Genomic DNA, 27,438 nt, shown 5'->3' with positions numbered 1-27,438 from the left:
TACTTGGCGAATGTCTTTGTATTTGAGAGTCTCCACTGCACTGATCGTTCAGTTTAATTCACCATCACATGTCACTGGTTCATTTCAAAAGCACAATCTATGTATTTGCTGTCCAATCAAATAAAATACAATGACATAGTGAAAGTACATGTGTCCTTGAATCCGGACAAACACCTACACATTAAAATACCTGAAATCTCCAAATTAGTATCCTCTGACAAAATTCTCACAATAGACATACAGTATGTATGTAAAGGTAATACACAAACAACAAGTACAAAACAGATATTGCAGTACATTGTAATCCAGATATTGCCGTGGCCCATCAAATATAATGAAGGCACAGTTACGTTTGCAAGATCTAGTAGGATGCTTAATTAGTCTGGATCCTTCAGAGGCTGGGGCTTCCCAACAGGAAATAAATGCCATGTGCAGTGATGTGCATCGATTCTGAGTAGCTATCCAGCTAGGTCCCTGATGGCAGGCAGAGTGTGGAAACGTGAGAGGATGGAACTCCTAACCATACCTCCATTCTACCAGGCCATCCTCACTGTACGTCAACAGTCATTCCAAGGTCAGGCTCGCTGGCAAATTGGATTTTACCATCAGCTTCCTGCTCCTCAAAGACAACAACCTGAGATCAACAAAAACAAAAGGCTCTGAAACACAGCAGAGGTCAACACAGCAGTAGGGTGCCGAGGTGTGGAGACAACATGTTCAGAGGAAAGAGAAGTCGTCTGAGGACTATTCCTGCAAAGCACTGCCAAGTTCAATATCATCAAACCCACTGGGTGGCCCAGCTGCTATAGCTGTATATCAAAATTGTTGACCTGTGATGTTCCTAACAGAGGCATCTGAGTGAACTCCTGTGGAGGGTGAGGGAGATTTTTCAGTAACAGTTACGGCATCAGTACCTGATTGTTTCCTCGGTTAAGCCAGGGGGCGGGGAGGTAGAGGGTTTGCTGGGGCCCCATGGACCAGTGGCGTCCAAGATTCTGACCATTGATAAAGACCACTCCTTTACTCCAACCCTGTGGATAAAACAACACTGTAATCAGTGACTTGAAAATCAGAGTTTAGTGTTTCTCTGGGATCTTCTTTCATCACTTTGTTGGTCTGATGTGTGATGCCTAATACACTAGCTATGAATAAACCAGAGATAGGCCTACTACACTATGCATCAATAAACAGTATGGACAGGTGTTGCTGTCTTCCATAACCATAGATCCTTTTGGGCTGCTTTACTCACAGGCAGTCTGATGAAGGTGTCTCTGGGATGGCCACCCACATACAGCTTGCCGTGGAAAAACCCTGGAAAGGAAGGCTTCTGGAAAACAGAGTTCCACTGGCCTGATGCACTCAGTCTGAAACATGGGACGAGATCACCCTATTATAACACAGGAAATTACTGACTAATACAATTCCTCGTCATATTTATTCATGTAACAAGATCATTTGTGAGAGTGTACAATGGCATGGCTTCAGTCATGGATATGTAAATGGTTTTATTCCACTTCTGATCTTTTGATGTAGTGTTGCTCTCAGTGGGCAAGCATTTTCAAGACGGCGCTAATTTCCCAGTTGATTATAATGTGGTTTTAACATGGTATTGGGAAACCACATGAAAAAGCTGTTATTTCTGCAATCTGGCATTGTAATTCTACGCTCAGTGAGAACCAAGAAGATAATCAACTCAAAAGAATCAGAGCTAGGCACAAGCAATGACAGAGACTCAGAACAGAACAAATAAACATGAAGATGGAAATTGAAAGATGTACATGATCAGTACAAACCTATTTACAAAGCCAGGCTTCATATCCAGACTATGAATGATAAAGTCTCGTAGCGGGGTATTGTTCAACTCAATGTCTCCGACAAGACCTGAAAAATAAGCCAAGGCTGAAATAAGGCGGTCTTTGATTTTCTACATTCAGTGGTTAATTAGCTGCTTTTGAGCACCTATTCTGAAAGGATTTACTAATAGATGTGTCTAGTTATAGAACCACAAGGCTATCACTGACCCAGATACAGTAGGTTAAACTATTGAATTACCTTTACGCTGTTCATCTAGGAGTTTACCATAGTTCAGTCTCCCAGAGTTCTCCACGAGTAAACTCAATGTTCTCTCCCCCTTCAATGAAAAGTACATAAAAGATATGGAAACAATTGGAGGTGTTATCTACAGTGCACAATGCAAAGCAGACTAAATAAAGACAATAGAGGAAACATGTTGCTTTCAGTTGGACTGCAGATAATAATTGATCAAGTCCAATCTGCTGCTGTGTGATAGAAAAGTAGCATGTAGTTGTTTTCCAATAACAGGCAGGTGCAAAGTTAGTGATTGTGATTCCTCTTTGTTAGAACAACATTTGTCTGAAAACTTTCTGTTGGAATAATCCTAGCACCTTAGTGACAAATGCATTTATCAGCATCACCAGAAGCTTTCACCTCTAACATGGTGTTGAATATTAACTAGCCAGTTTTGAAAGCAGCTCAGCAGCACACCTATAGCCTGAATACAACTTTAAAAGATATGTGTTATTGTCACATACACCGGATAGCTGCAGCGAAATGTGTTGTTTTACAGTCAGCCATAGTAGTACGGCGCCCCTTGAACAAATTAGGGTTAAGTGCCTTGCTCAAAGGCACATCGAGAGATGTTTCACATTGTCAACTCGGAAATCCAAACCAGCGACCTTTCGGTTACTGGCACAACACACTCTCCACTAGGCTACCTGCTGCCCGAAACACACACTATCACTATACCTTTCCATCAGGCAGAGCACACTCCAGCGTCTTATAGTCCAGAACTCCAACAAAGAGTTTGTCCACAAACACCTAGAAGACAAGAGAAGTTTATTAGCACAAATAATCTACTGACATAGGGTGTGCATCATAGGGTACTGTCACGACTTCCACCGAAGGTGGCTCCTCTCCCTGTTCGGGCGGTGCTCGGCGGTCGTCGTCGCCGGCCTACTAGCTGCCACCAATCCCATTTTCCTTTTCGTTTGTGTCTGTCTGTTTTTTCACACCTGTGTTCAGTTTAGTTGATTTCGGTGGGTTTATATACACCCCGCTGCAGGCTAGGCTTTGTGCGGGATTATTTGTTGTGTATTTGCATGTAAGGGGTGCGTGCCTGCACCACTGGGTTTCGTTTATATTTTCGGTAAATGTTAACCATGTGCTTGCGTGACTTTGTTTGTGGAGTCGAGGTTTCTCCTCCATGTGCATAATTTATTCCCTGTGGGTGGCGACTACGTTTGTGCGTGTTTTCCCATTTGTTTGTATTGTGCCTTCGGGACCGCCTGATTAAACGTTGTGTGCCACTGGAACTTCTCTGCTCTCCTGCTCCTGATTCCTACACACCCCCCTCCTACTAGGAGGCATTGTTACAGGTACTTGCCATTTGCTAATATCATGAAATAATGATGATATAATGCCATGTAGCTGTGTCTGTCTGTACTCACCAGGGCTCTGTCTCTAACATTGTTCATGGAGTTCAGAAGGCCTCCGCTGTGGATTATGGTCTCATACAGAGTGTAGCCGTTGGACTGACCATTGTTATTGTTGACAGGAAGGTTCTCCATGTTGACTGGTTTCTCTGACTTCAAGGGCTACACCAGGACAAAACAAGAACAAAGTCCTATCTAATCTGACATGATTATATATTATATGATACAGTGACATTAGAAAGTATTCATACAGCTTGATTTATTCCACATTTTGTTGTCTTACAGCCTGAATTCAAAATGGATTAAATAGATTTTTTTTCTCACCCATCTATACACAATACCTCATAACGACAAAGTGAAAACATGTTTTTTGAAATGTTTGAAAATGTATTGAAACTGAAAAACAGAAATATCTAATTTACATACACTACCATTCAAAAGTTTGGTATCTCTTAGAAATGTCCTTGTTTTTGAAAGAAAAACATATTTTTGTCCATTAAAATAACATCAAATCGATCAGAAATACAGTGTAGACATTGATAATGTTATAAATGACTATTGTAGCTGGAAACGGCAGATTTTTTAATGAAATATCTATATAGGCATACAGAGGCCCATTATCAACAACCATCACTCCTGTGTTCCAATGGCACGTTGTGTTAGCTAATCCAAGTTTATCATTTTAAAAGGCTAATTGATCATTAGAAAACCCTTTTTCAATTATGTTAGCACAGTTGAAGACTGTTGTGCTGATTAAAGAAGCAATAAAACTGGCCTTCTTTAGACTAGTTGAGTATCTGGAGCATCAGCATTTGTGGGTTCGATTACAGGCTCAAAATGTCCAGAAACAAAGCACTTTCTTCTGAAACTCGTCGGTCTATTCTTGTTCTGAGAAATGAAGGCTATTCCATGCGAGAAATTGCCAAGAAACTGAAGATCTCATACAACGCTGTGTACTGCTTCTGTATAGAATTTTCATTAAATGTGCAAAAATGTATTTAAAAAAAATGTGTGTAGATGGGTGAGGAAAAAACATCTATTTAATCCATTTGAATTCAGGTTAACACAACAAAATGTGAAATAAGTCAAGGGGTATGAATACAGTGGCAGTGTATATACAGTGTTTTCGGAAAGTATTCAGACCCCTTGACTTTTTCCACATTTTGTTACGTTACAGCCTTATTCTAAAATGGATTCAATATGTTTTTTGTCCTCAACAATCTACACACAATACCCAATAACGACAAAGCAAACTGTTTTTTTTAGATATTTTTGCAAATTTATTACAAATAAAAAACTGAAATACCTTATTTACATAAGACCCTTTGCTATGAGACTTGAAATTGAGCTCAGGTGCATCCTGTTTCCATTGATCATCCTTGAGCTGTTTCTACAACTAGATTGGAGTCCACCTGTGGTAAATTCAATTGATTGGACATGATTTGGAAAGGCACACACCTGTCTATATAAGGTCCCACAGTTGACAGTGCATGTCAGTGCAAAAACAAAGCCAGGAGGTCGAAGGAATTGTCCGTAGAGCTCGGAGACAGGATTGTGTCGAGGCACAGATCTGGGGAAGGGTACCAAAAAAATTCTGCAGCATTGAAGGTCCCCAAAACACAGTGGCCTCCATCATTCTTAAATGGAATAAGTTTGGAACCACCAAGACTTTTCCTAGAGCTGGCCGCCCAGCCAAACCCTGCAATTGGGGGAGAAGGGCCTTGGTCAGGGAGGTGACCAAGAACCCGATGGTCACTCTGATAGAGCTCTAGAGTTCCTCTGTGGAGATTGAAAAACCTTCCAGAAGGAAAACCATCTCTGCAGCACTCCACCAATCAGGCCTTTATGGTAGAGTGGCTAGACGGAAGCCACTGCTCAGTAAAAGGCACATGACAGCCCGCTTGGAGTTTGCCAAAAGGCACCTAAACACTCTCAGACCATGAGAAACAAGATTCTCTGGTCTGATTTAACCAAGATTGAACTCTTTGGCCTGAATTCCAAGCGTCACGTCTGCAGAAAACCTGGCACCAATCCTTACGGTGAAGCATGGTGGTGGCAACATCATGCTGTGGGGATGTTTTTTAGTGGCAGGGACTGGGAGAATAGTTAGGATTGAGGGAAAGATTAACGGAGCAAAGTACAGAGAGATCCTTGATGAAAACCTATTCCAGAGCACTCAGGAACTCAGACTGGGAGCGAAGGATCACCTTCCAACATAACAATGACCCTAAGCACACAGCCAATGCAACGCAGGAGTGGCTTCGGGACAAGTCTCTGAATGTTCTTGAATGGCCCAGTCAGAGCCTGGACTTGTAACTCATCAAACATATCTGGAGAGACCTGAAAATAGCTGTACAGCATTTCTCCCGATCCAACCTGACAGAGCTTGAGAGGATCTGCAGAGAAGAACGAGAGAAACTCCCCAAATACAGGTGTGCCAAGCTTGTAGAGACATACCCAAGAAGACTCAATACTGTAATTTCTGCCAAAGGTGCTTCAACAAAGTACTGAGTAAAGGGTATGAATACTTATGTAAATGTGATATTTCAGTTTTTTATTTTTAATACATAAGCAAACATTTCAAAAAAACTATTTTTGCTTTGTCATTATGGGGTATTGTGTGTAGATTGATGAGGGGGGGAAAAACGATGTAATACCTTTTAGAATAAGGCTGTAACATTATACAATGTGGAAAAGGGCAAGGGGTCTGAATACTTTCCAAAGCACTGTATAATATAAAGGTCAAGGTCCATTTTTAGACAGCTAATTACCATAATTATGAAAAACATTCTTTCTACAAGTGTCTGGATTTAGATGGTGGGAAAGTAATTGTCGTCTCATAAGGGAGCAAATTACAGCAATGGCTAGTTAATAATTAATGGTTTACGCAAGTACCAGACACGCTGCTACATTTGCCCAAAAAATAAACAATGAAGAGAGCATGTAAGTTCTCATCTAGTGATACTGTGTACATCTAATTCTAGTGATAAATATACAACCAATTCTTGTGATATTGTATACAACCAAGTCTAGTGCAACTGTATACAACCAAGCAGTCCAGGCCAGGTTACAGCAGACAGTATGCTACTTGGGCCCTAGCTGCTCACCTTGTCAGTAAACTGCAGGCTCTCCCACAGTGACAGATGCTTCTGAATGATGACAGGCTCATACACTCTCCTGGCCTGGAGGGAGGGAACCTCAGGAAGCTTCTCACCTGAGACACACAGACATAGTCAGATATAGAACATGCGGGGGAGTGGGAGTCTCTTGGTGGATAGAAACAGTACTTTTGAGTTTACCAACATGAACAGAGGGTTTGTAGGAACATCAATACACTCTAAGGGCTCTATTTTCGGCTGCCGTTAAGGCGGTGCTAGTGTCAAACGCACGTTAGTTTGCAATTTTGTCATGTAGAAACTGGCTTACTGGCATTATCAAGCCCTAACGCCAGGTTCGGCAATTTACCATTCTTATATCAGAACATGATCCAAAGTGCTAACTTCAGGGAGGGCTGGTAGGGATATTTAAGACCAACCAAAAGCTGGTTTTAGTGGTAACGCAGTTGGTTACGGCATGAATTTTGGCAGTGGAAACACAGCCTATCCAGCACACTGCCCATATGCGCATGGACCAAGAGTAGCCTAATGTGCTTTTGGTGCCTGCGTACTTCGTATTTAGAAACATAAAAAACGAAATGTTTTCTCCCATTTCTTTTTATTTGGTTAAAAATCTAGCATAGCCTCCCCTCCTCTCAATTAAGGCCTTTCCCCCCCTGCCAAATGCAAGTCAAGACTGTCCATAACATGTTTGGCTCCTGAGACCGTTTGGAAATAAATCTTAATCGCCAAACCTTTATTAAAATATAACGTTTGAGAGGAGTAAAACAGTGAGCTGACATTCCCTTTGTATCTATGCATTGTAGGCAGGCCCACATTATTTTAGCCATGCAGGTCCCATTTTGGACGTGCGTAAAACCCCCTCCTTTTCATGCCCATCATGAAACGAGAGATGAGAACCTCAGGTGAATGCCGGTGAACATCATATTTAGAAGTTATCTGTAACCTTTAACAATTGCTTTTTTTCCGTTTCATATGTTCAAAACCCAAGCCCGCCATTAGGCCTACTATAACGAAGGCTGTTCCAACAGCAATGCGAGTCTTTTTATGACATCATTACATTTTACATTTAATTAATGTCTGTTTTTTTTTTTTAAACGTGCTTGTTTTTCATTGAATTTTATTACAACAAATCGTATTAGAATGATTCACCTTACTGGTTGTATTGTTACAACATCCGTGCATGCAATGTAACTGTCACACCCTAATCTGTTTCACCTGTCCTTGTGATTGTCTCCACCCCCTCCAGGTGTCGCTTATTTTCTCCAGTGTATTTATCCCTGCGTTTCCTGTCTCTCTGTGCCAGTTCGTCTTGTATGTTCCAAGTCAACCAGCGGTTTTCCCGGTCTCCTGCTTTTTGCATTCTCCCTTTTCTAGTCCTCCCGTTTTTGACCCTTGGCTGTTTCTGGACTTTGTACCTGCCTGCCTTACTATTCTGCCTGCCTTGACCATGAGCCTGTCTGCCACTCTGTACCTCCTGGACTCTGATCTGGTTTTGACCTTTTAGCCTGTCCACGACCATTCTCTTGCCTACCCCTTTGGATTAATAAACATTGTAAGACTCCAACCATCTGCCTCCTGTGTCTGCATTTGGGTCTCGCCTTGTGCCTTGATAGTAACATCTGGAGATGTGTGAATCTGGGAGCAGGCCTATTTGGGAGCAGTATAACGGTGAGTGGACATTCTCCCTTTCTTTTTATATTGGATCTTTGTCCAGCTACTGTGAGAAGTTTGGATGTGTGTAAAACCCTCCATAGTCTGCGTTTGTTTTAATATTCTATGCCCATGAAGAGAAATTATGGCGCCTGTAAGTGTAACATAGCCTATTTGAAACAAGTTTTGTTTAGAATTTGAATTGAATTATTCGTTTTCTTTTGAGGCCTTGTCAATAATGAAGTCAGCCATAATCCAATTTACAGTAGGCCGAGCTCCTATATCAGTGTGAATGCTATTGAAGCCACGCAATTACTTAGAACAACGTGGACTGCAAATGGGTTCAAGTTAATGTATTTGGTTCTACATTTTGTTATTTCGTTTCTGTAAGCCATTTAACAAACTATAACAGACTAACATTGGAATTGGAGATGATTCCAAGGCAATACATAAAAGACCGTAAATACACAACGAGATATTTCGCCAAGGAGCACGTTCTGATTGGCCAGTGAGGGGCCGTGTTTATTCATCAACCCAGCGAACGCCAGCAAGTGCGCCAATAATTGTAATAGTGAAAATAGCACAAATATTCCTGACAAACCCCTGAACCTTTGTCTATATAGCGCTATATTGTGTTAGGGCTCTATTTTAACAAACCTTACTAGTAGCTGGAGCTATATATTGAAAATAAACTGTTTATTCAGACTGTGTCATTGCTAGATAATAATATAAATGATCGGTTACAAGATAATTAAATCTATTTATTTTTGTCACAACATAATAATTTCATATGATCATTTTGACCTCTGCATGTGACAAATGACGACTCCAGATCAATACAGAAGTGGAAAACATCTGTGACTCAGGAAATAATCCAGGTTTTTAAGATAATTACTGGGAAAACATCTGAGCTTGACAGCAGTAGCAGCATCCAGCTGATAGTACATGTCACACAATCATACCCATTCTCCCTTTTCCAACTGTTGGAGCTGAATTTTGGTGTTCTGTAAGAGATGTCCTCCAGCCCTCTAAGGTGTTGAAGCACTCTGAAACCTGCAGCCACTTAGGGTTATTGGTGGAAAGTGCTCCCCTACCACTATGTTCAACATCTGGGCCACTAAAAGGGGCTAATGGGTGGCAAATCACCTAGTCCTGAAATGGCATTCTGAGTTTAAAAGCCAAGTATTTCTATGGGGCTAATGGGTGGCAAATCACCTAGTCCTGAAATGGCATTCTGAGTTTAAAAGCCAAGTATTTCTATGGAGCAAATTGCCGTTTCACACTTTTGCTGTTTGATATTGTGTGAGCTGCCTGACAGTTATCAGCTGCAGTTTATAAATGTCACGTCCTGACCAGCAGAGGGAGTAGTTGTGTAGTATTTTGGTCAGGACGTGGTAGAAGAAGTCTGTGTATGTGTGTTCTGGGATGTCTGTTTCTATGTTGGTCTGTGTGGCTCCCAATCAGGTTCAGCTGGTTATCGTTGTTCCTGATTGGGAGTCATATATTAGGAGTGTGTTTGTCATCTGGGTTTGTGGGTTGTTTCGTTAGCACTGCTATTATTTGTAAGTATAGCATGTTAACCTGTCTTTAGTCGCGCTTGTTTATTGTTTTCCGTGTTTGCTTTATTCATTTTCATTAAAAGATGAGTATTCACATCCCAGCTGCATTTTGGTCAATTCAACACGGCTACACCTGTGACAATAAACTTGAAACTACAATGTCATTGAATTCTAGAGTGGATTGATATTTGAACTCAATTTAAAGAATGTTGTGCAAGTTGGACTGCCTGCCACATGCATAATCAAATCGTATTACCTTGGCTTTTAACCACTACAGCATCTATTGTCCATTTTGAAGAACAATACTATTTATTTAATGTTGTTATTAAACCAAGTGTTAGATATTCAATTGACAGTATTTTCATTCTATTTATGGTCAATTATTAGAGATAATGTTTTAGTCTGTGACTATGGGTACGCATTACTCACAAAACTCATATGAGCTGAGAGCCAAAAGCCCTGTGATAGACTAGTGTCCTGTCCAGGGGGTGTACTTGTACTGTACATTAAAGTGCCTCATTCTATAGAAACAGGAGATGGGCTCCTATAAACCATGCCGGCTTGCAAAAGCCAAGGCTTGTGCAAGGCTACTTACTTACACAGGGTATGCATGACTCATGAAACTCAGATGAGCTGAGAGCCAAACAATAGCATATATCAAGTTGGATCTAAATACAGAACTAGGTCATGTATATGTGGTGCTGAATCGAACATAGACGCACGCTTTAGTGACCACTCTCATCCAGGCCAATGCTCATTGTTCAACATACTGCACAACGTAAGGATGAAAGATGTTAAGATAGCCCTGAAGATCTTAGTTTACCGGGAGGCTGGATAAATGTAAGATTGCTCTGACTGTATGTTTGGGAGGTGGGGCGTGTCCCTAAACTGTTAATCTGATGTCCCCTCCTATCCCTGCTGTACTGTAGTCCAGGGTATCTCAAACTTGGTCCTGGGTGTATCCTCTCCGCTTGATGATGAGTTGGTTATTTGAATCAGCTTTGTAGTGCTAGGGCAAAAAACAAAACATGCACCCAGGAGGGGGGAGGGGAGTTTTAGAAACGCTCCTGTAGTTCACCATACCCAGCATCAATCTCACACACTCATCTCTGATTGGGCAAGACGGACTCAATGTTCCCCATAGGGCCTTACTAAGTGACTTTGGAGAACGATACAAAGAGCCCCTCACGGCGACACTCACTGTGGTAGCGGCTCAATACATTCCTCAGAAGAGTGTACTTGGTGGTGTAATCCCCTGCCTCAGATAACGGAGCATCGTAATCTGAAAAGATAATGCCACTATCAGAACAGCAAGGGGCACGAGGAGCGAAAGGCGGGGATGCCTACTCCCGTGTCCGATGAGTTTCACTCTGCTCCTTTCAAACATCTCAGCCAGCAGGAGACATATTTTGTGGTTATCTTGACAGATACGGCTGCAGGAGTTTGGATGGAGGCAAGAGGCAGTGGAGAAAATAAAATGCAAATACAGACTACAGTCTACTGACTTGAAGGTCAAAGAGCAGGTGCCACTGTTACTGTGTTTGACATCAATGTCATTCTCCTCTGAGTAGCGAGGTCATTACAATGTCAACAGTCCCAAACAGGATATAAAACCCATCATGCAGTCTTTCATTTACATTTCCCATGCATTGTATTAGCTGATGAATTAATTATGCAGTGAGTGTTAAAATGCAGCCTGAGGTCAAGCACTGTTGAGGAGTGACAGCACCATCTACTGGCCTTTACTAACAGTACAATGACTGTGCATTACTGTAACACCGCCTGTATAACTGGCTGGTGTAAGATCCTTATCAGAGGTATGTTTCAATAAAGAGAAATAACAAGGTAAACTATGAGAACATATTGATTTTAAAACAGATCCAAATAGAACTTACCATAGCTTGTTACCATTGGCTTAGGCATGGGCGTGGCAATTGCAAAGGCCCCGTTCATGAAGCCAAAATTAGTTCCTCCGTGGAACATGTAAAGATTGATTGATGCGTCCTGTTTCAGGATTTCCGTCACAATAGTAACCATGTCTGCCAAAGAAGGGTGACAAATGAGAACTTACTACTGATGGGTACAGAGACATAGTAGAACTACAAGACCTGGTGCACGTAATAGGTGTATCATATCCATTGCTATAAAATCTACCTCTATATTCAAGCACTGTGGCAGGTAGCCCAAGAGTAAAACAAAAAGTATGATAACATTTGACAAGCAATTGACCTCGTTCCAAGCATCCTATTGCCCTTAAAATCAGTTCAATTGCAATATGGATTAAACCCCGCCACACCTTATTACATTTAACTATAAGTCCTTATAGGAACAACCCGATCCCCATTCAAAATCTCCTGCCTCAACATACTGATTAGCTACACATATTGCATAGAACAGTGGTTCCCAACCTTTTTTTTCCAATTAAGGAACTCAGTCTGGCATTAAACTTTCTCTTGATGTAAGTTGTAATAGTAGAATGCACAAGGTGCAATTTGGAAATTGGGTAGTGCATCATCAGTTCCTCTTGGCATTGCATACCTTAGAGCTATTTATAACTGGTCAGAAATGTCCAGATCAACTAGCCCATGTCAGCTAACATTTTATTTAGTTTTTTTAAGACCTTGTTGGGGGGGGGGGGGTAGGGATGTTCTCCAATTCTGGAAGGGGGGCACCGTGGGAAAAAGTTTGAATTTCTGATATAAACTCAGCAAAAAAAGAAACATCCCTTTTTCAGGACCCCGTGTAACAACACCTGCACAGAATCGGTACATCCGAACAACACACATGCGGGACAGGTACAGGATGGCAACAACAACTGCCCGAGTTACACCAGGAATGCACAAACCCTCCATCAGTGCTCAGACTGTCTGCGAGAGGCTGGACTGAGGGCTTGTAGGCCTGTTGTAAGGCAGGTCCTCACCAGACATCACGGGCAACAAACCCACCGTCGCTGGACCAGACAGGACTGGCAAAAAGTGCTCTTTATTGACGAGTCACGGTTTTGTCTCACCAGGGGTGATGGTTGGATTTGCGTTTATCGTCGAATGGAATGAGCATTACACCGAGGCCTGTACTCTGGAGCGGGATCGATTTGGAGGTGGAGGGTCCGTCATGGTCTGGGGCAGCGTCTCGCAGCATCATCGGACTGAGCTTGTTGTCATTGCAGGCAATCTCAACGCTGTGCGTTACAGGGAAGACATCCTCCTCCCTCATGTGGTACCCTTCCTGCAGGTTCATCCTGACATGATCCTCCAGCATGACAATGCCACCAGCCATACTGCTCGTTCTGTGCGTGATTTCCTGCAAGACAGGAATGTCAGTGTTCTGCCATGGCCAGCGAAGAGCCCGGATCTCAATCCCATTGAGCACGTCTGGGACCTGTTGGATCGGAAGGTGAGGGCTAGGGCTATTTCCCCCCCCAGAAATGTCTGGGAACTTGCAGGTGCCTTGGTGGAAGAGTGGGGTAACATCTCACAGCAAGAACTGGCAAATCTGGTGCAGTCCATGAGGAGGAGATGCACTTCAGCACTTAATCCAGCTGGTGGCCACACCAGATACTACTATTAGTTTTGACCCGCCCCCTTTTGTTCAGGGACACATTATTCTATTTCTGTTAGTCACATGTCTGTGGAGCTTGTTCAGTTTATGTCTCTGTTGTTGAATCTTATGTTCATAAAAATATTTACACATGTTAAGTTTTTTGAAAATAAACACAGTTGACAGTGAGAGGATGTTTCTTTTTTGCTGAGTTTAGAACATAGTCAAATGTTTAACTAGACATTCAAATTGAGCTGACTTTACTGATTTAAATCAAGGGCAGCGGGATAATGAATAACAAGCATGGAGTGACAGAGCATGCCTTGATTAGCAAGTCACCCAAGTCATAAACTGTTCTCTCTGCTACCGCACGGCAAGCGGTACCTGAGTGCCAAGTCTAGGTCCAAAAGGCTCCTTAATAGCTTCTACCCCCAAGGCATAAGACTGCTGAACAATTAATCAAATGGCCACCCGGACTATTCACATTGACACTGCTGCTACTTGCTGTTTATTATCTATGCATAGTCACTTTACCCCAACCTACATGTACAAATTACCTCAATTAACCTGTGCCTTCGCACATTGACTCGGTACCGGCACCCCGTCTATAGCCTCTTTATTGTGTTACTTTTTTATTTATTTTTTACTTTAGTTAGTAAATATTTTCTTAACTCTATTTCTTGAACTGCATTGTTGGTTAAGGGCTTGTAAGTAACCATTTCACGGTAAGGTCTACACACCTGTTGTATTCGGCGCATGTGACAAATACAATTTCATTTGATTTTGATCCTGTGTGTGCGAGATAGACGTGGATGCTGCTGACAATGACAGGACAAAACCAGGCCTGGGGACCCGAGTCATCAGTGGCTGTTGTTCAACATAAGAAGGACAGTCTGGAGAATCTACATGACATTAATTTACATCCACGACTGAGTGCCAAGCTGTATGACAACTGACAAGTATTTACTGCAGTGATGCACTGAAATTGTGAAAATTTAGTTTTTTTGAATCACCATCATGACCAAAATATTCCAAAGCAAGCAGTGGCTACAATGTTATGCGGAGTGTGTGTGTGTGTATTAAACGGTTAGTCAGTAGCACTTTCACATACTGTACTGTTCCCTGCTGAGAGAATGATTCACACATGTATGCACTGCATGGAATACTCTTCTATTGAGTGTATATACACATGTAGGGCGACTATAGGGACTTTGCTGTTTCCATTTATTTTGAAGGTTCTAGACACTGAAGGCCAGTATAACACAGTATAAAACAGTATACAAATCCCAGCTTGGTTCAGTTGGAATTGACTACATGGATCAAAATACAATTTTAGGGGGAATAAAAGTTTATGATTCTTGGCTTGGAAATAAGCACACATGGAAAGCATATTAATTTCTGACAGAAACATATCACAAAGGAGAACTGACCATATGCTAAGCACCATGTGACCAATCTATTAAGTGGGACTCATGCAGTGTGGCAAAGGTCCTGCTGCTTGTGGAAATATGACTTACCCTCAGCAGCAAAAACATGGTGAAGGTCACCCCAGAGGTCAAACCACCCAGACCAATACTCCATCACCATCTTGGGCTTCTGGGGCTAGAGGAATTAGGAAAGGGAATGTTCAACAGAGAGGTACAAATAAACAAAATATATGTTACTCCTTGTAGACATAGTATTTACTCCATGAACATCAGGGTCCAGTTTTTAAAAAGTTACAGTGCATTCGGAAAGTATTCAGACCTCTTCACTTTTTCCACATTTTGTTACGTTACAGTCTTATTCTAAAATGGATAAAATTATTTGTTTTCCCCATCAATCTACACACAATACCCCACGATGACGAAGTGAAAATGTTTTCGACATTTTTGCACATTTATTAAAAATAAAAAACAGGAAAACCTTATTTATATTCAGACCCTTTGCTATTAGACTTGAAATTGAGCTCAAGTGCATCATGTTTCCATTGATCATTCTTGAGATGTTTCTACAATTTGATTGGAGTCCACCTGTGGTAAATTAAATTAACTGGACATGATTTGGAAAAGCACATACCTGTCTATATAAAGGTCCCACAGTTGATAGTGCATGTCAGAGCAAAAACCAAGCCATGAGGTCGAAGGAGCTGTCCATAGAACTCCGAGACAGGATTGTGTCGAGGCACAGATCTGGGGAAGGGTACCAAAATATTTCTGCAGCATTGAAGGTCCCCATTCTTAAATAGAATAAGTTTGGAACCACCAAGACTCTTCCTAGAACTGGCCGCCCGGCCAAACTGAGTAATCGGGGAGAAGGGCTTTGGTCAAGGAGGTGACCAAGAACCCAATGGTCACTCTGACAGAGCTCCAGAGTTACTCTGTGGAGATGGGAGAACTTTCCAGAAGGACAACCATCTCTGCAGCACTCCACCAATCAGGCCTGTATGGTAGAGTGGCCAGATGGAAGCCACTGCTCAGTAAAATGCACATTACAGCCCGCTTGGAGTTTGCCAAAAGGCACTTAAAGGACTCTCAAGATTCTCTGGTCTGATGAAACCCAGATTGAACTCTTTGGCCTGAATGCCAAGCGTCACGTCTAGAGGAAACCTGGCACCATCCCTATGGTGAAGCATGGTGGTGGCAGCATAATGCTGTGGGGATATCTTTCAGCGGCAGGGACTGGGAGACTAGTCAAGATCGAGGTACAGATGAACGGATCCTTGATGAAGATCCTTGATGAAAACTTGCTCCAGAGCATTCAGGACCTCAGACAAGACAACGTAGGAGTGGCTTTGGGACAAGTCTCTGCATGTCCTTGAGTGGCCCAGCCACAGCCCAGACATGAACCCGATCTAACATATCTGGAGAGGCCTAAAAATAGCTGTGCAGAGACACTCCCCATCCAACCTGACAGAGCTTGAGAGGATCTGCAGAGAATAATTGGAGAAACTCCCCAAATACAGGTGTGCCAAGCTTGTTGCATCATACCCAAGAAGACTTGAGGCTGTAATCAATCCCAAAGGTGCTTCAACAAAGTACTGAGTAAAGGGTCTGAATACTTATGTAAATGTGGTATTTCATTTTTTTCTTCCATAAATTAGCAAACATTTCTCAAAAAGCGTTTTTTCATTTAATCCTATCCGATTGCCGAAATCCAATTAGATAACTTCTGAAAAACTCGGCCAAGACTATAGGCATACAAAGACTGTGGTTCAAAGCAACTTATTTCACAGATTAAGACTAAATAGCTAATATCCTCTGTTTTTATCAACAGGTGTCAGATGAAACTGAGTTACTGATCAATTACAATGCAGGAGCTGGATAAATCTATTGATAAATATTAGTAGACAATCATCTGAACACACCTCAATACATTTAACTCACTTGAATTGCATCCAGATACTTAAATCCCTCTGGGCTCAGTTTCTGAAAATTGATGGTTTCTAGAACTATTGACGGAAAACAAAAACTCAACAGTACATACAGTAAATACACAACAAACACAAATAAAATACAGCATGACAGTATCCCACTGGGCACATTTCATTGAAATGACATGGAAACAACGTTGATTCAACCAGTGTGTGCCCAGTGGGATGCTACAGTGACCTCATGCTTAGGAAACGGCTTTGCATTTTAACAGATATTTTTGTCATGTTTTCTCCCTAGCTTAATCTGTATCCATCTAAACAGCACAGGCTCATCTGTCTCCTTTGTGTTTAGGCTTCAAGTGGAAAGGGAATTAGTCAAGGAGCAGTTCTAATGAAGCCTAACAGCAGCTGCCTAACACACACACACCGGTCCTTGGCACAGACAGAGCTCTTCTGTTATGGGAGAATACCAACTACAGTTCAGGCAGAGACTGCAGTCAGATGGGCCAGAGGCTCTACTATTGTGCAGCTGTCTGTATGTCCAGTCAGTACAATACCTCCATTCACACCCCCGAGGTTCCGCCCATCCTGGTTGTCTGAGGTCAGGAGCAGCTCCTCGATCCCCCTGGATAATAATGCCTAGAACAAGGATCTCATCTCAATCATGCTCATATGTCCAAGTTGATATTCTACTATTGAAAATGCAAGTAGTTGTAGTGAAGTCAAGATAAAGTGATGCACGGTGTGTATTTATGTGTATGCGTGTGTGTGTGTGTGTAATAAAATAGATGCACTGCATTGTCTTACCTCCTTTATGTATGGCATATATTCTACGTCTTTTGCATAAGAGCCATACTTGTTCTCCACTTGAACTGCTATAATTGGGCCCCCCTTGGAGTACTGAGTTTAAAATAATAAATCAAATAAGAGCGAGCTTTCAATTGATTCCAGAATAAGTCACAAGAATATATTTTCAAAGCCTTTTGGATTGATAAAACATCAAGCTTAACATTTTAAGAATATTTTAGTATTGTGATAGCCCTTATCAACAACCATATCTATGCGGTGACATTGTTGTCACACACAATTGAACCGGGAAAACTGGAAACCCAAGTCAGCTTAATAGAAGAGTAGTGAGAAAAGATTAACCTGATATGGTGCAACTCTTGGAATGAGTTGATCAAAGAAGGAGTCAACTGCTTCTGTGAAACCTGGGTAGGTTGTTCTCAACTTCATGTCTGGATCACGCAGCAACCAACTAGGAATAAAGCAATACATAACAACTCTCCAATGTTATCAACAATGTATGCAGTTACATTTCAATACTGGTTGCACTGATGGCAGTAATGCATAATGAGTGCATTGATTGCTTCATAACGCAGTGTGAGTTTAATGGATTTCCAACTATCTATAACCTGGTTAACCTAGTAGTACATAATGAGATATTTCTGGACCAATTACCCTTCCTCAATCCATTAAGATGATGATCAGAGTCAGTCAAATGACTCTCATTCAGGGGGAAAAGCTCAGCAAATAACTATTTTCATTCTCTCTGTGTGTGTGAGCAATATGTTTTTCCTCTTAGATCTATGATTCTATTTAGCCACATTACTAATAAGGAATGTGGGACTGCCTGTCCAGAGACCTGAGGGAAATAGCACCACACTGGAAATGAGCATCACAATAATTAATGAGGAGAAATGGATGAGATGTCGTATAGGGGGACCTATACATTCAGGGAGCTTAAACCAACCTGGGCCAAAATGTTAAAACGTGGGAACATCTAACCTGGGCAGCCCTCCTAAGTCCCACTCAGCACAGATGTAGGGTCCTGGCCGCAGAATCACCCAGAGCCCCAACTCTGCTGCTAGACTGATGTACGCCCTGAGAGACACAAGGGAAAAACACAGAGACAAAGCTCAACAGCTCTATCAAACATTTTCATCACAAAATCATATAAAAAAGTGGAAGTCTTGCTTACTTTAAATCCAATTGGTCCTGGAAGTTGAAAACCCCTCTCTCTGGCTCATGCAGGTTCCATGGCACATATCTGAAAGATAAAGCAGTCATTCTCAGTATCTCTCCATAGAGAAGCAGTGAGTGGTGGTATAAGAGAACATGAGGTGTTCTGTGTGTCCCTACGTGGTGAGAGTGTTGACCCCACACGCCCTCATCTTCAGCAGGCGGTCCCCCCAGTAGGCTCTGGGGACGCGGAAATAGTGGATAGAGCCCCCCAGGATGCGAAAGGGCTCTCCCTCCAGAGTGAACTGAGAGGAGTTGGCCCTCAGTCCCTCTTTCTGGCTCATTCTCCCCACATCTGGGTGTTGGCTGGAAGAGAAAGACAAACTGCTGGTCAATCCAGAAAGTTAGACTAGATAGGAATCATAGGAACTCGACAATGGTATCTAAGGTGAGTTGCTAAGTATTTATAACACAGACCCAAAGTTTTAGTTAAATCAACAAAGCTTTCAGCATAGTGAAGAATAATGAAATATGCTACAAGCATGCTACTCTTCTTGTCTGACCAGAATGCAAATGTGAATGTGAATATGCGGGAGATTTACATAGTCAATTGCTCACACTGTCGATGCACTGTGCCATAAGAATCGGCAAAATAAAAGCGAAGTGTCTACACAAGGTTAAGGTCCAGAGCAGGTGGGTCAGGTGAAAGTTCATGATAGGTTAAATGGAGGATATGGAATGGCTTTGAATTAATTAGACTATTGATAGCATATTCTTTTTTTCACCTTTGGTATAGGCCTACCTCTTCTGTGTAATAATAATAATAACAATCTGATCAAATGTTCTCATTATGAATTGTCTTTGATAGCATTGCCTATAATATATTTTACTTAAATAACCCGTTTGGGATACTGGTTGCATATTGATGCATTTGCAGGTCCATGACAAAATGAGAAAACACAACAACAAACTGGACAAAACTTTGGAAACACTCGAGACCCGCCCATAAAGTCTTACCGTGTGAATTGAAAGATAATATATCCGACGATAATAAAACCGAGAATGGCATACCGTCGTATGAGAGACAGCCTGGCGACCATGGATGTATTTTAAAAAAAAATACGAATAACGATCCAACGTCGCAACAACGGCTTTGACAGCCCACGCCTTCAAAGACCCCGCGTTAGACAACACATCACCGGAAGACAGGCTTCTGAATAGGATAATAATACTGTAGTACAGGCGATTCACTCTAGGGGAAATACAGGTGAGCGCTATAGACCACATTGAATTAAAATATCAATATTCACCAGAATTTCACAAAACTCCAATCCTAATGCAAGTGGGAAGTCTGATTGTTAGTTCTGACAAAGCCCACACTGTTTCTCATTAGGCTATCATAATTAGATTTTCATTATGCTATAGCCTATACGTTGTACACTGAAGGTGAGTTTTGGTAGACGTAGGATTTTGCTGGCTTTCAATAGGCATTATGAAACGGATAGTTGTATACTGTAGACAACCGACTGGGAGGCAGCACTAATATATTTTGTCCTTACAACCAAAATCAGTAAAAAGACAGGTCAGGCGAACTTGCGTAGAAAGGAATTACCACATGGCGCTCCAGCCTACTGTTTACACTAGATTGTAATGGGGGAAAAAAACATATATCTTTTTACATATGTAATTATCTGACTCTCCCTGACACACGCATAACACACGCTGGACTGTAGCTGGGCTGTGTGCTTAGGGTTGGTTTCATCAGACCAGAGCATCTTGTTTCTCATGGTTTGAGAGTCCTTTAGGTGCCTTTTGGCAAACTCCAACCTGGCTATCATGTGCCTTTTACTGAGGAGTGGCTTCTGTCTGGCCACTCCATTATAAAGGCCTGATTGGTGGAGAACTGCAGAGATGGTTGTCCTTCTGGAAGGTTCTCCCATCTCCGCAGAGGAACTCTGGAGCTCTGTCAGAGTGACCATCGGGTTCTTAGTCACCTCCCTGACCAAGGCCCTTCTCTCCCAATTGCTCAGTTTGGATGAGCTCTAGGATGAGTCTTGGTGGTTCTAAACTTCTTCCATTTAAAAATTGACGGAGGCCAATGTGTTCTTGGGGACCTTCAATGCTGCAGAAATGTTTTGGTACCCTTCCCTAGATCTGTGCCTCAACACAATCCTGTCTCTGAGTTCTACGGACAATTCCTTCGACTTCATGGCTTGGTTTTTGCGCTGACTTTCCAAATCATGTCCAATCAAGTTGTAGAAACATCTCAAGGATGATCAATGGAAACAGGATGCACCTGAGCTCAAAGTCCCATAGCAAAGGGTCTGAATACTTCTGTAAATAAGGTATTTCGGGTTTTATTATTATTATTAATACATTTGCTAACATTTCTAAAAACCTGTTTTTGCTTCGTCATTATTGGGTATTGTGTGTAGATTGATGAGGAAAACATTTAATTTAATAAATTTTAGAATAAGTCAAGGGGTCTGAATACTTTCCAAATGCACCATACATCAGCCTGGCAGCAGAGTTGGGGCTCTTGGTGATTTTACATCCAGGACCCTACATCTGTCCTGATATCTGTTCGCAGAGAGGTTCGTAGTTTGAAGAGGGAGGCCCCATCATTGCAGTTCAAGTGGAGAATGAGTACGGCTCATATGCAAAGGATGAACGATACATGCCTTTTATAATGGAGTTAATGTGATACTGTACTGTTTCTCACTATCTGCATAATTCTATATGCCCAGTATAGACTTTTGCAGTGACCTCTAAATGTATAGTGAAACTGTATCTCCTTTGGCCAGCTCTATCATCCAGAGGGATCAATGAAGTCCTGCTGACATCAGACAATCGGGAGGGGCTATGTTTTTTTTCTTGACCCCTCCTCTCTTAAGTTCCCAAGACGGTTAACCTTCAAAGACTGGCAAACGGAACAATGTAATATTTAGTGTACATGCAGGTATAGTGCCAATGAGTCTGTATTTTCTTCTATTTTGTCTTGCATCTGTGAAAACATAGTGGTTCAAAGACTAAGTGCGACTTTGCCCTTACTGTAGCCCCAGAAACCTCTGCTTGTAATGGAGTACTGGTTTGGGTGGTTCGATGTCTGGAGTGAATCTCACCATGTGTTTCCAGCAGAGGGTATGTTTCCCTCCAAATCAATACATTACAAACGAGATGAAAATCATGTCATATAACCCCTAGTTATATCAACACTTAAAGTTAATCTATTATTTACATTTTAGTCATTTAGCAGACACTCTTGTCCAGAGCGACTGGGGTGGCAGGTAGCCTAGTGCTTAGAGCATTGGGCCGCTAACTAAAAGGTTGCTAGATCAAATCCCTGAGCTGACAAGGTAAAAATCTGTCGTTCATCCCCTGAACAAGGCAGTTAACTCACTGTTCCTGGGCTGTTGTTGTAAATAAGAATTTGTTATTAACTGACTTGCCTAATTAAATTAAATAGTAGTGAGTGCACACATTTTCATTTGTACTGTTGCCCACATGGGAATTGAACCCACAATACTGTCATTGCAAGTACCATGCTCTACCAACTGAGCCACAGTTGACCATCCATCCATCACGCTAAGGACTGTATTAGTGGCCACCATCTAGCATTGATTCGGTCTGTCTCCTCTGGTAGACATGTTGGCTGTGGTGTCACAGATACTGGAGCCAGGTGTATCCATCAACCTCTATGTTCCATGGTGGAACCAGCTTTGGCTTCATGAATGGAGCTGGGGTGAACCTTGGCACCTACAAACATCAAGTCGGAAGCTATTCAGACAGTTTTATGTATCCCTTGAAATGACATTTCCCAAATGTACATTTCCTTGCCAAGAAAAATGTTGTCATCTGAATCTGAATCTTTTGTTTTTTAGATTATGATGCTTCGTTATCTGAGGCTTTACACCACCAAGTATCAGCTCTTGAGGAATTTATTCAGCCAGTTTCACAGTAAGCTTTCTCTTTCAAACATTCACATACAATACTATTTGCGTTTTGGAAAATAACAGGCACCATATTTCATTTGCGAAATTATCTAACTTGGAGTGTATCTGTGTGTCTCAGATGAGAAGCTTCCTGAGGTTCCCTCCCTCCAGGCCAGGAGAGTGTATGAGCCTGTCATCATTCAGAAGCATCTGTCACTGTGGGAGAGCCTGCAGTTTACTGACAAGGTGAGCCAGGGGTCAAGTAGCATGCTGTCTGCTGTGACCTGGCCTGCTTGGCAAGTTGGCAATACTCAAGGGTTGATGTTGATTCCATAATGGTCATTATTTAATTGAATGCACCTCATTGACATTGTTTCATCATCAAGCCCTTGAAGTCAGAGGGGCCTGTCAACATGGAGAACAGTAACAATGGTCAGTCCTATGGCTACACTCAATATGAGACCACCATCAGCAGCGGAGGCCTTCTGAACTCCAAGACAAATTTTTGAGACTGAGCCCTGGTGAGTACAGACAGACACAGCGACATGGCATGAATTTACTACAGTAAATGGTGCACACTGTATGACAATACATCATTTGTACTAATAAAGTTGGCTTGTCTTCTAGGTGTTTGTAGACAGACACTTTGTTAGAGTTTTGGACTATAAGATCGTGGAGATTACACTGCCTGATGGGAAAGGTATAGTGATACTTTGTGTTTAGATGCAGGCTATAGGTGTGCTGCTCAGCTGCTTTCAAAACTGGCTAGTTAATATTCAACACCATGTTAGAGGTGAAAGCTTCTGGTGATGCTGATAAATGCATTTGTCACTAAGGTGCTAGGATTATTCCAACAGAAAGTTTTCAGACAAATGTTGTTCTGACAAAGAGGAATCACAATCACTAACTTTTCTCCTGCCTGGAAAAAACAAGTCCATGCTGCTTAACCTATAGCACAGCGGAAGATTGGACATGATCAATTACTCTCTGCAGTCCAACTGAAAGCCACGTTTCCTATATTGTCTCTGTGTCCTATGCACTGTTGACTGCAGTGCTTCAATTAGTGGTTTCCACATGTTTTATGTATTTTCCATTGAAGGGGGAGAGAACATTGAGTTTACTTATGGAGAACTATGGAAGAGTGAATTATGGGAAAGCCCTGGATGATCAGCGAAAAGGTATTCTATTCTTAGTTGCTACCACTTCAACAATCCGAATTCCAAGGCAGAAAGCATACATTGAAGGCACTGTAGACCTTTGTGTGTAATCCTTTATTGCTGTGACATCAGTTTATAGTCGTTAAAGTGGATAGACCTGAATGCTCAACAACAGTATCCATGAGGTCTTGGAATAATTGTATTGTATTGATACTCGCCCATTCAGCTCTTAATCTTTAGTCACATATCACCCTGTTCTTGGTCTGGTGGGAGACATTGGTTTGAACCACGTGCCTCTAAAGGGCTTTACAATCTACTGTTTGGATATGAAGCCAAACTTCCTAAAGAGGTTTGTCCTGATCATTTAATTTATACAACACTAACTTCCATTCTGGCTCTTACAGTTTGTCATTTGTTGTCAATGCAAGTTTAACTGGCATATCAGGTTGTCTTAAAGGCCCAGTGCATTCATAAATGTGATTTTCCTGTGTTTTATATATATTTCCACACTATGAGGTTGGAATAATACTGCAAAATTGTGAAAATTAACATAATGCCCTTTTAGTGTAAGAGCTGTTTGAAAATACCTCCTGAAATTTCAGCCTGTTTTGGTGGAATGGAGTTTTGGCCTTACATGGTGATATCACCATATGGTAAATTAGTTAATAGACCAATAAGAAAGAGAGTTCCAAACCTCTGCCAATAACAGCTCATTTTCAGTTTTCCCCTCCTCACTCAGACCACTCCCAGACAGTCCTAGCAAAATTGTTGTTTGAGAAATAGCCCTTTGCTAAGAAACAATTGATGTTACTTTTTTTATTGAAAATAATCACAGTAAGGTACTTAATTGTTACCCAGAAATTATTTGATATTGAGATGAAAATGGCTGCATTGGACCTTTAAAGTTTAGATGACTCATATTGTAGCTCTGCCCCATATTATTTAAATGGGGAATCTCCTCCCATGTTTCAGATTGAGTGCAGCAAACCAGTGGAACTCTGTCCCCCAGAAGCCTTCCTTCCCAGGGTTCTTCCAGGGCAGGCTGTATGTGGACGGTCATCCCAGAGACACCTTCATCCCAGAGACACAAGCATTTCACTACACTCGCATTAACATCTGCTAACCATGTGTATCTGACCAATAACATTTGATTTGATTTGATCAGAGTGCCTGTGTGTAAAGTAGCTCAACAGGCTTTGTGGTTATGAGAGAGAGCACCACCTGTCCATATTGTATCCCTGCTGGTTTATTCGTATAGTATAGTAGACCTATCTCTGGTTTATTGGTGTACTGTATATTGTAGTAGGCCCATCCCTCATCAGACACACATACAGTAGTGATAAAATATGTTCTTAGAGAAACTCTTAACTCTCAGTGTCAAGTCACTGATTACAGTGTTTCCATCCACAGGGTTGGAGTAAAGGAGTGGTCTTTATCAACGGGCAGAATCTTGGACGCCACAGGTCCATCGTTCACCAGCAAACCCTTTACCTCCCTGGACCTTGGCTTAAAAGTGGAAATAATCAGGTAGAACTCAAAAAAGCTCCTATAAATTCCAAGAGATATAGCGTTCTAGTCTTCTGAGGTGCTTTCAGAAGTTGTTCTCATGTTTACAGTGCCATGTATTCTTATAAATTGTTTATCAGCCTTTATTTAAACAGTTTATCCTCAAATCAAGACACTGATACATATACTGGCTAGAATAGTTTGTTTAATGGATCTGTGTTTTCTTTGTTTTCATACTTTTAGATCATCGTGTTCGAGAAACATAAAGATGATAATACATTTGTTTTTGTTGAAAATCCTGATCATGGAAAAACAATTGATGTATACAAACATCCATTTTGTGTTCTGCTTTGAAATTATCAATATTTAAATAAAACGATGACACAGCAAGTTATTATAATATAGTAATAACATGGTAAAATACAAAGCTATGATTACCGTAACACACTGTATGTATGTAATGTTGTTTTTGTGTTATGGGATGGGTCTACCACTGAATGTGATAATAGACATGTATTTATATGTAGCCTAGAACACAGTCATAAGGCAAGTTACATACATTGAAAAACAAGACATTTAGTGTTCGAATGCAGACTATTACAACAAAGAAAGGTGAGATGGACGAGATAAAGGACAACGAAGTTCAAAGGTCCTCAAGGTCAAATGCAGGTGTGTGAAACATTCCAGTTTCAGTGCCTCACTATTTGTCCGGATAGGCAGTGTTATTGTCTATCTAAATTGAAATATAGATAAATAAACACACCACTTGAATTCACAAATATTTGTGTCTTGGGTACTGTTACACATAATTTAGCTGTAAGGTTGACTAAAAAGGTATTTATTATATTTACATGAACACAATATAGTTTGTAGCACATCTTATGCTCATCTTGAATGGTAAAGCTCTAGTTATTAATGCATGTTATTAATCATGTTATTTATTATAAGATTATTAAAGATAAGAATGTAGTTTACAGTAGGAGAATAACAATCTGGCACGGCCCTTCCTGTAGGGGGGCTTTTTTTTATATCATTGAATTAAATATTTCTTATCACAGATTATCCATTATATTGACCTCTGTTTATTATCTATCCTGATTGCCTAGCCACTTTTACCCCTACCTAAACTCAGCAAAAAAAGAATGTCTTTCAAAGATAATTCGTAAAAATCCAAATAACTTCACAGATCTTCATTGTAAAGAGTTTAAACACTGTTTCCCATGCTTGTTCAATGAACCATAAACAATTAACGAGCTTGCACCTGTGGAACGGTTAAGACACTAGCAGCTTACAAATGGTAGGCAATTAAGGTCACAGTTATAAAAACATAGGACACTAAAGAGGCCTTTCTACTGACTCTGAAAAACACCAAAAGAAGGATTCCCAGGGTCCCTGCTCATCTGCGTGAATGTGGCTTAGGCATGCTGCAAGGAGGCATGAGGACTGCAGATGTGGCCAGGGAAATAAATTGCAATGTCTGTACTGTGAGACACCTAAGACAGCGCTACAGGGAGACAGGACGGACAGCTGATCGTCCTCGCAGTGGCAGACCACGTGTAACAACACCTGCACAGGATCAGTACATCCAAACATCACACCTGCGGGACAGGTACAGGATGGTAACAACAACTGCCTGAGTTACACCAGGAACGCACAATCTGAGAGAGGCTGAGAGAGGCTGGACTGAGGGCTTTTAGGCCGGTTGTAAGGCAGGTCCTCACCAGACATCACCGGCAACAACGTCACCTATGGGCACAAACCCACCGTCGCTGGACCAGACAGGACTGGCAAAAAGTGCTCTTCACTGACGAGTCGTGGTTTTGTCTCTCCAGGGGTGATGGTCGGATTCGCGTTTATCGTAGAGGAATGAGCGTTACACCGAGGCCTGTACTCTGGAGCGGGATCGATTTGGAGGTGGAGGGTCCGTCATGGTCTGGGGTGGTGTGTCACAGCACCCCATGCTTGTTGTCATTGCAGGCAATCTCAATGCTGTGCGTTACAGGGAACACATCCTCCTCCCTCATGTGGTACCCTTCCTGCGGGCTCATCCTGACATGACACTCCAGCATGACAATGCCACCAGCCATACTGCTTGTTCTGTGCGTGATTTCCTGCAAGACAGGAATGTCAGTGTTCTGCCATGGCCAGCGAAGAGCCCGGATCTCAATCCAATCGAGCACGTCTGGGACCTGTTGGATTGGAGGGTGAGGGC

The 27,438-nt window shown here is 41.7% G+C and overlaps 2 protein-coding genes across 10 annotated transcripts; one reads left to right on the top strand and one right to left on the bottom strand.

The window, feature by feature from the left end:
• LOC106581229 (beta-galactosidase-1-like protein 2) lies at positions 1-19,841 on the bottom strand. Its single transcript, XM_014163146.2, has 19 exons — positions 19,649-19,841; positions 18,812-18,997; positions 18,651-18,719; positions 18,458-18,553; positions 17,819-17,927; positions 17,477-17,569; positions 17,227-17,308; positions 16,683-16,747; positions 14,835-14,919; positions 11,676-11,819; positions 10,982-11,062; positions 6,560-6,666; positions 3,468-3,614; positions 2,767-2,838; positions 2,053-2,131; positions 1,794-1,881; positions 1,250-1,364; positions 915-1,031; positions 1-634 (listed from the first exon to the last, which is right to left on the bottom strand). The coding sequence occupies exons 1-19, from the start codon at positions 19,729-19,731 to the stop codon at positions 548-550; spliced, it is 1,905 nt and encodes a 634-aa protein (XP_014018621.1). The 5' UTR covers positions 19,732-19,841; the 3' UTR covers positions 1-547.
• On the top strand, positions 7,964-26,358 carry LOC106581231 (beta-galactosidase-1-like protein 2). Of its 9 annotated transcripts, XR_006761010.1 has the most exons (7): positions 7,965-8,239; positions 22,513-22,588; positions 22,703-22,809; positions 22,950-23,741; positions 24,693-24,764; positions 25,131-25,247; positions 25,470-26,356. XR_006761010.1 is itself a non-coding variant. In XM_045703868.1 (5 exons), exons 2-5 carry the CDS (start codon positions 21,734-21,736, stop codon positions 23,070-23,072), a joined length of 345 nt encoding a protein of 114 aa, XP_045559824.1. In that variant the 5' UTR covers positions 21,063-21,590; positions 21,688-21,733; the 3' UTR covers positions 23,073-25,460. The 9 variants fall into 9 exon arrangements, 1 of the variants encoding a protein (XP_045559824.1); XR_006761004.1 differs by having other exon boundaries at positions 7,964-8,239; positions 22,950-23,084; positions 23,191-25,247; positions 25,470-26,358; XR_006761008.1 differs by having other exon boundaries at positions 7,964-8,239; positions 22,950-24,764; positions 25,470-26,358.
• Positions 26,359-27,438: the final 1,080 nt, after the last annotated feature.

Source organism: Salmo salar, chromosome ssa20 (assembly GCF_905237065.1).
Source record: "Salmo salar chromosome ssa20, Ssal_v3.1, whole genome shotgun sequence".
Classification (NCBI taxonomy): domain Eukaryota; kingdom Metazoa; phylum Chordata; class Actinopteri; order Salmoniformes; family Salmonidae; genus Salmo; species Salmo salar.
Note: the sequence above shows the minus strand (reverse complement) of the source record. Positions and strands in the feature narration are given on the sequence as shown.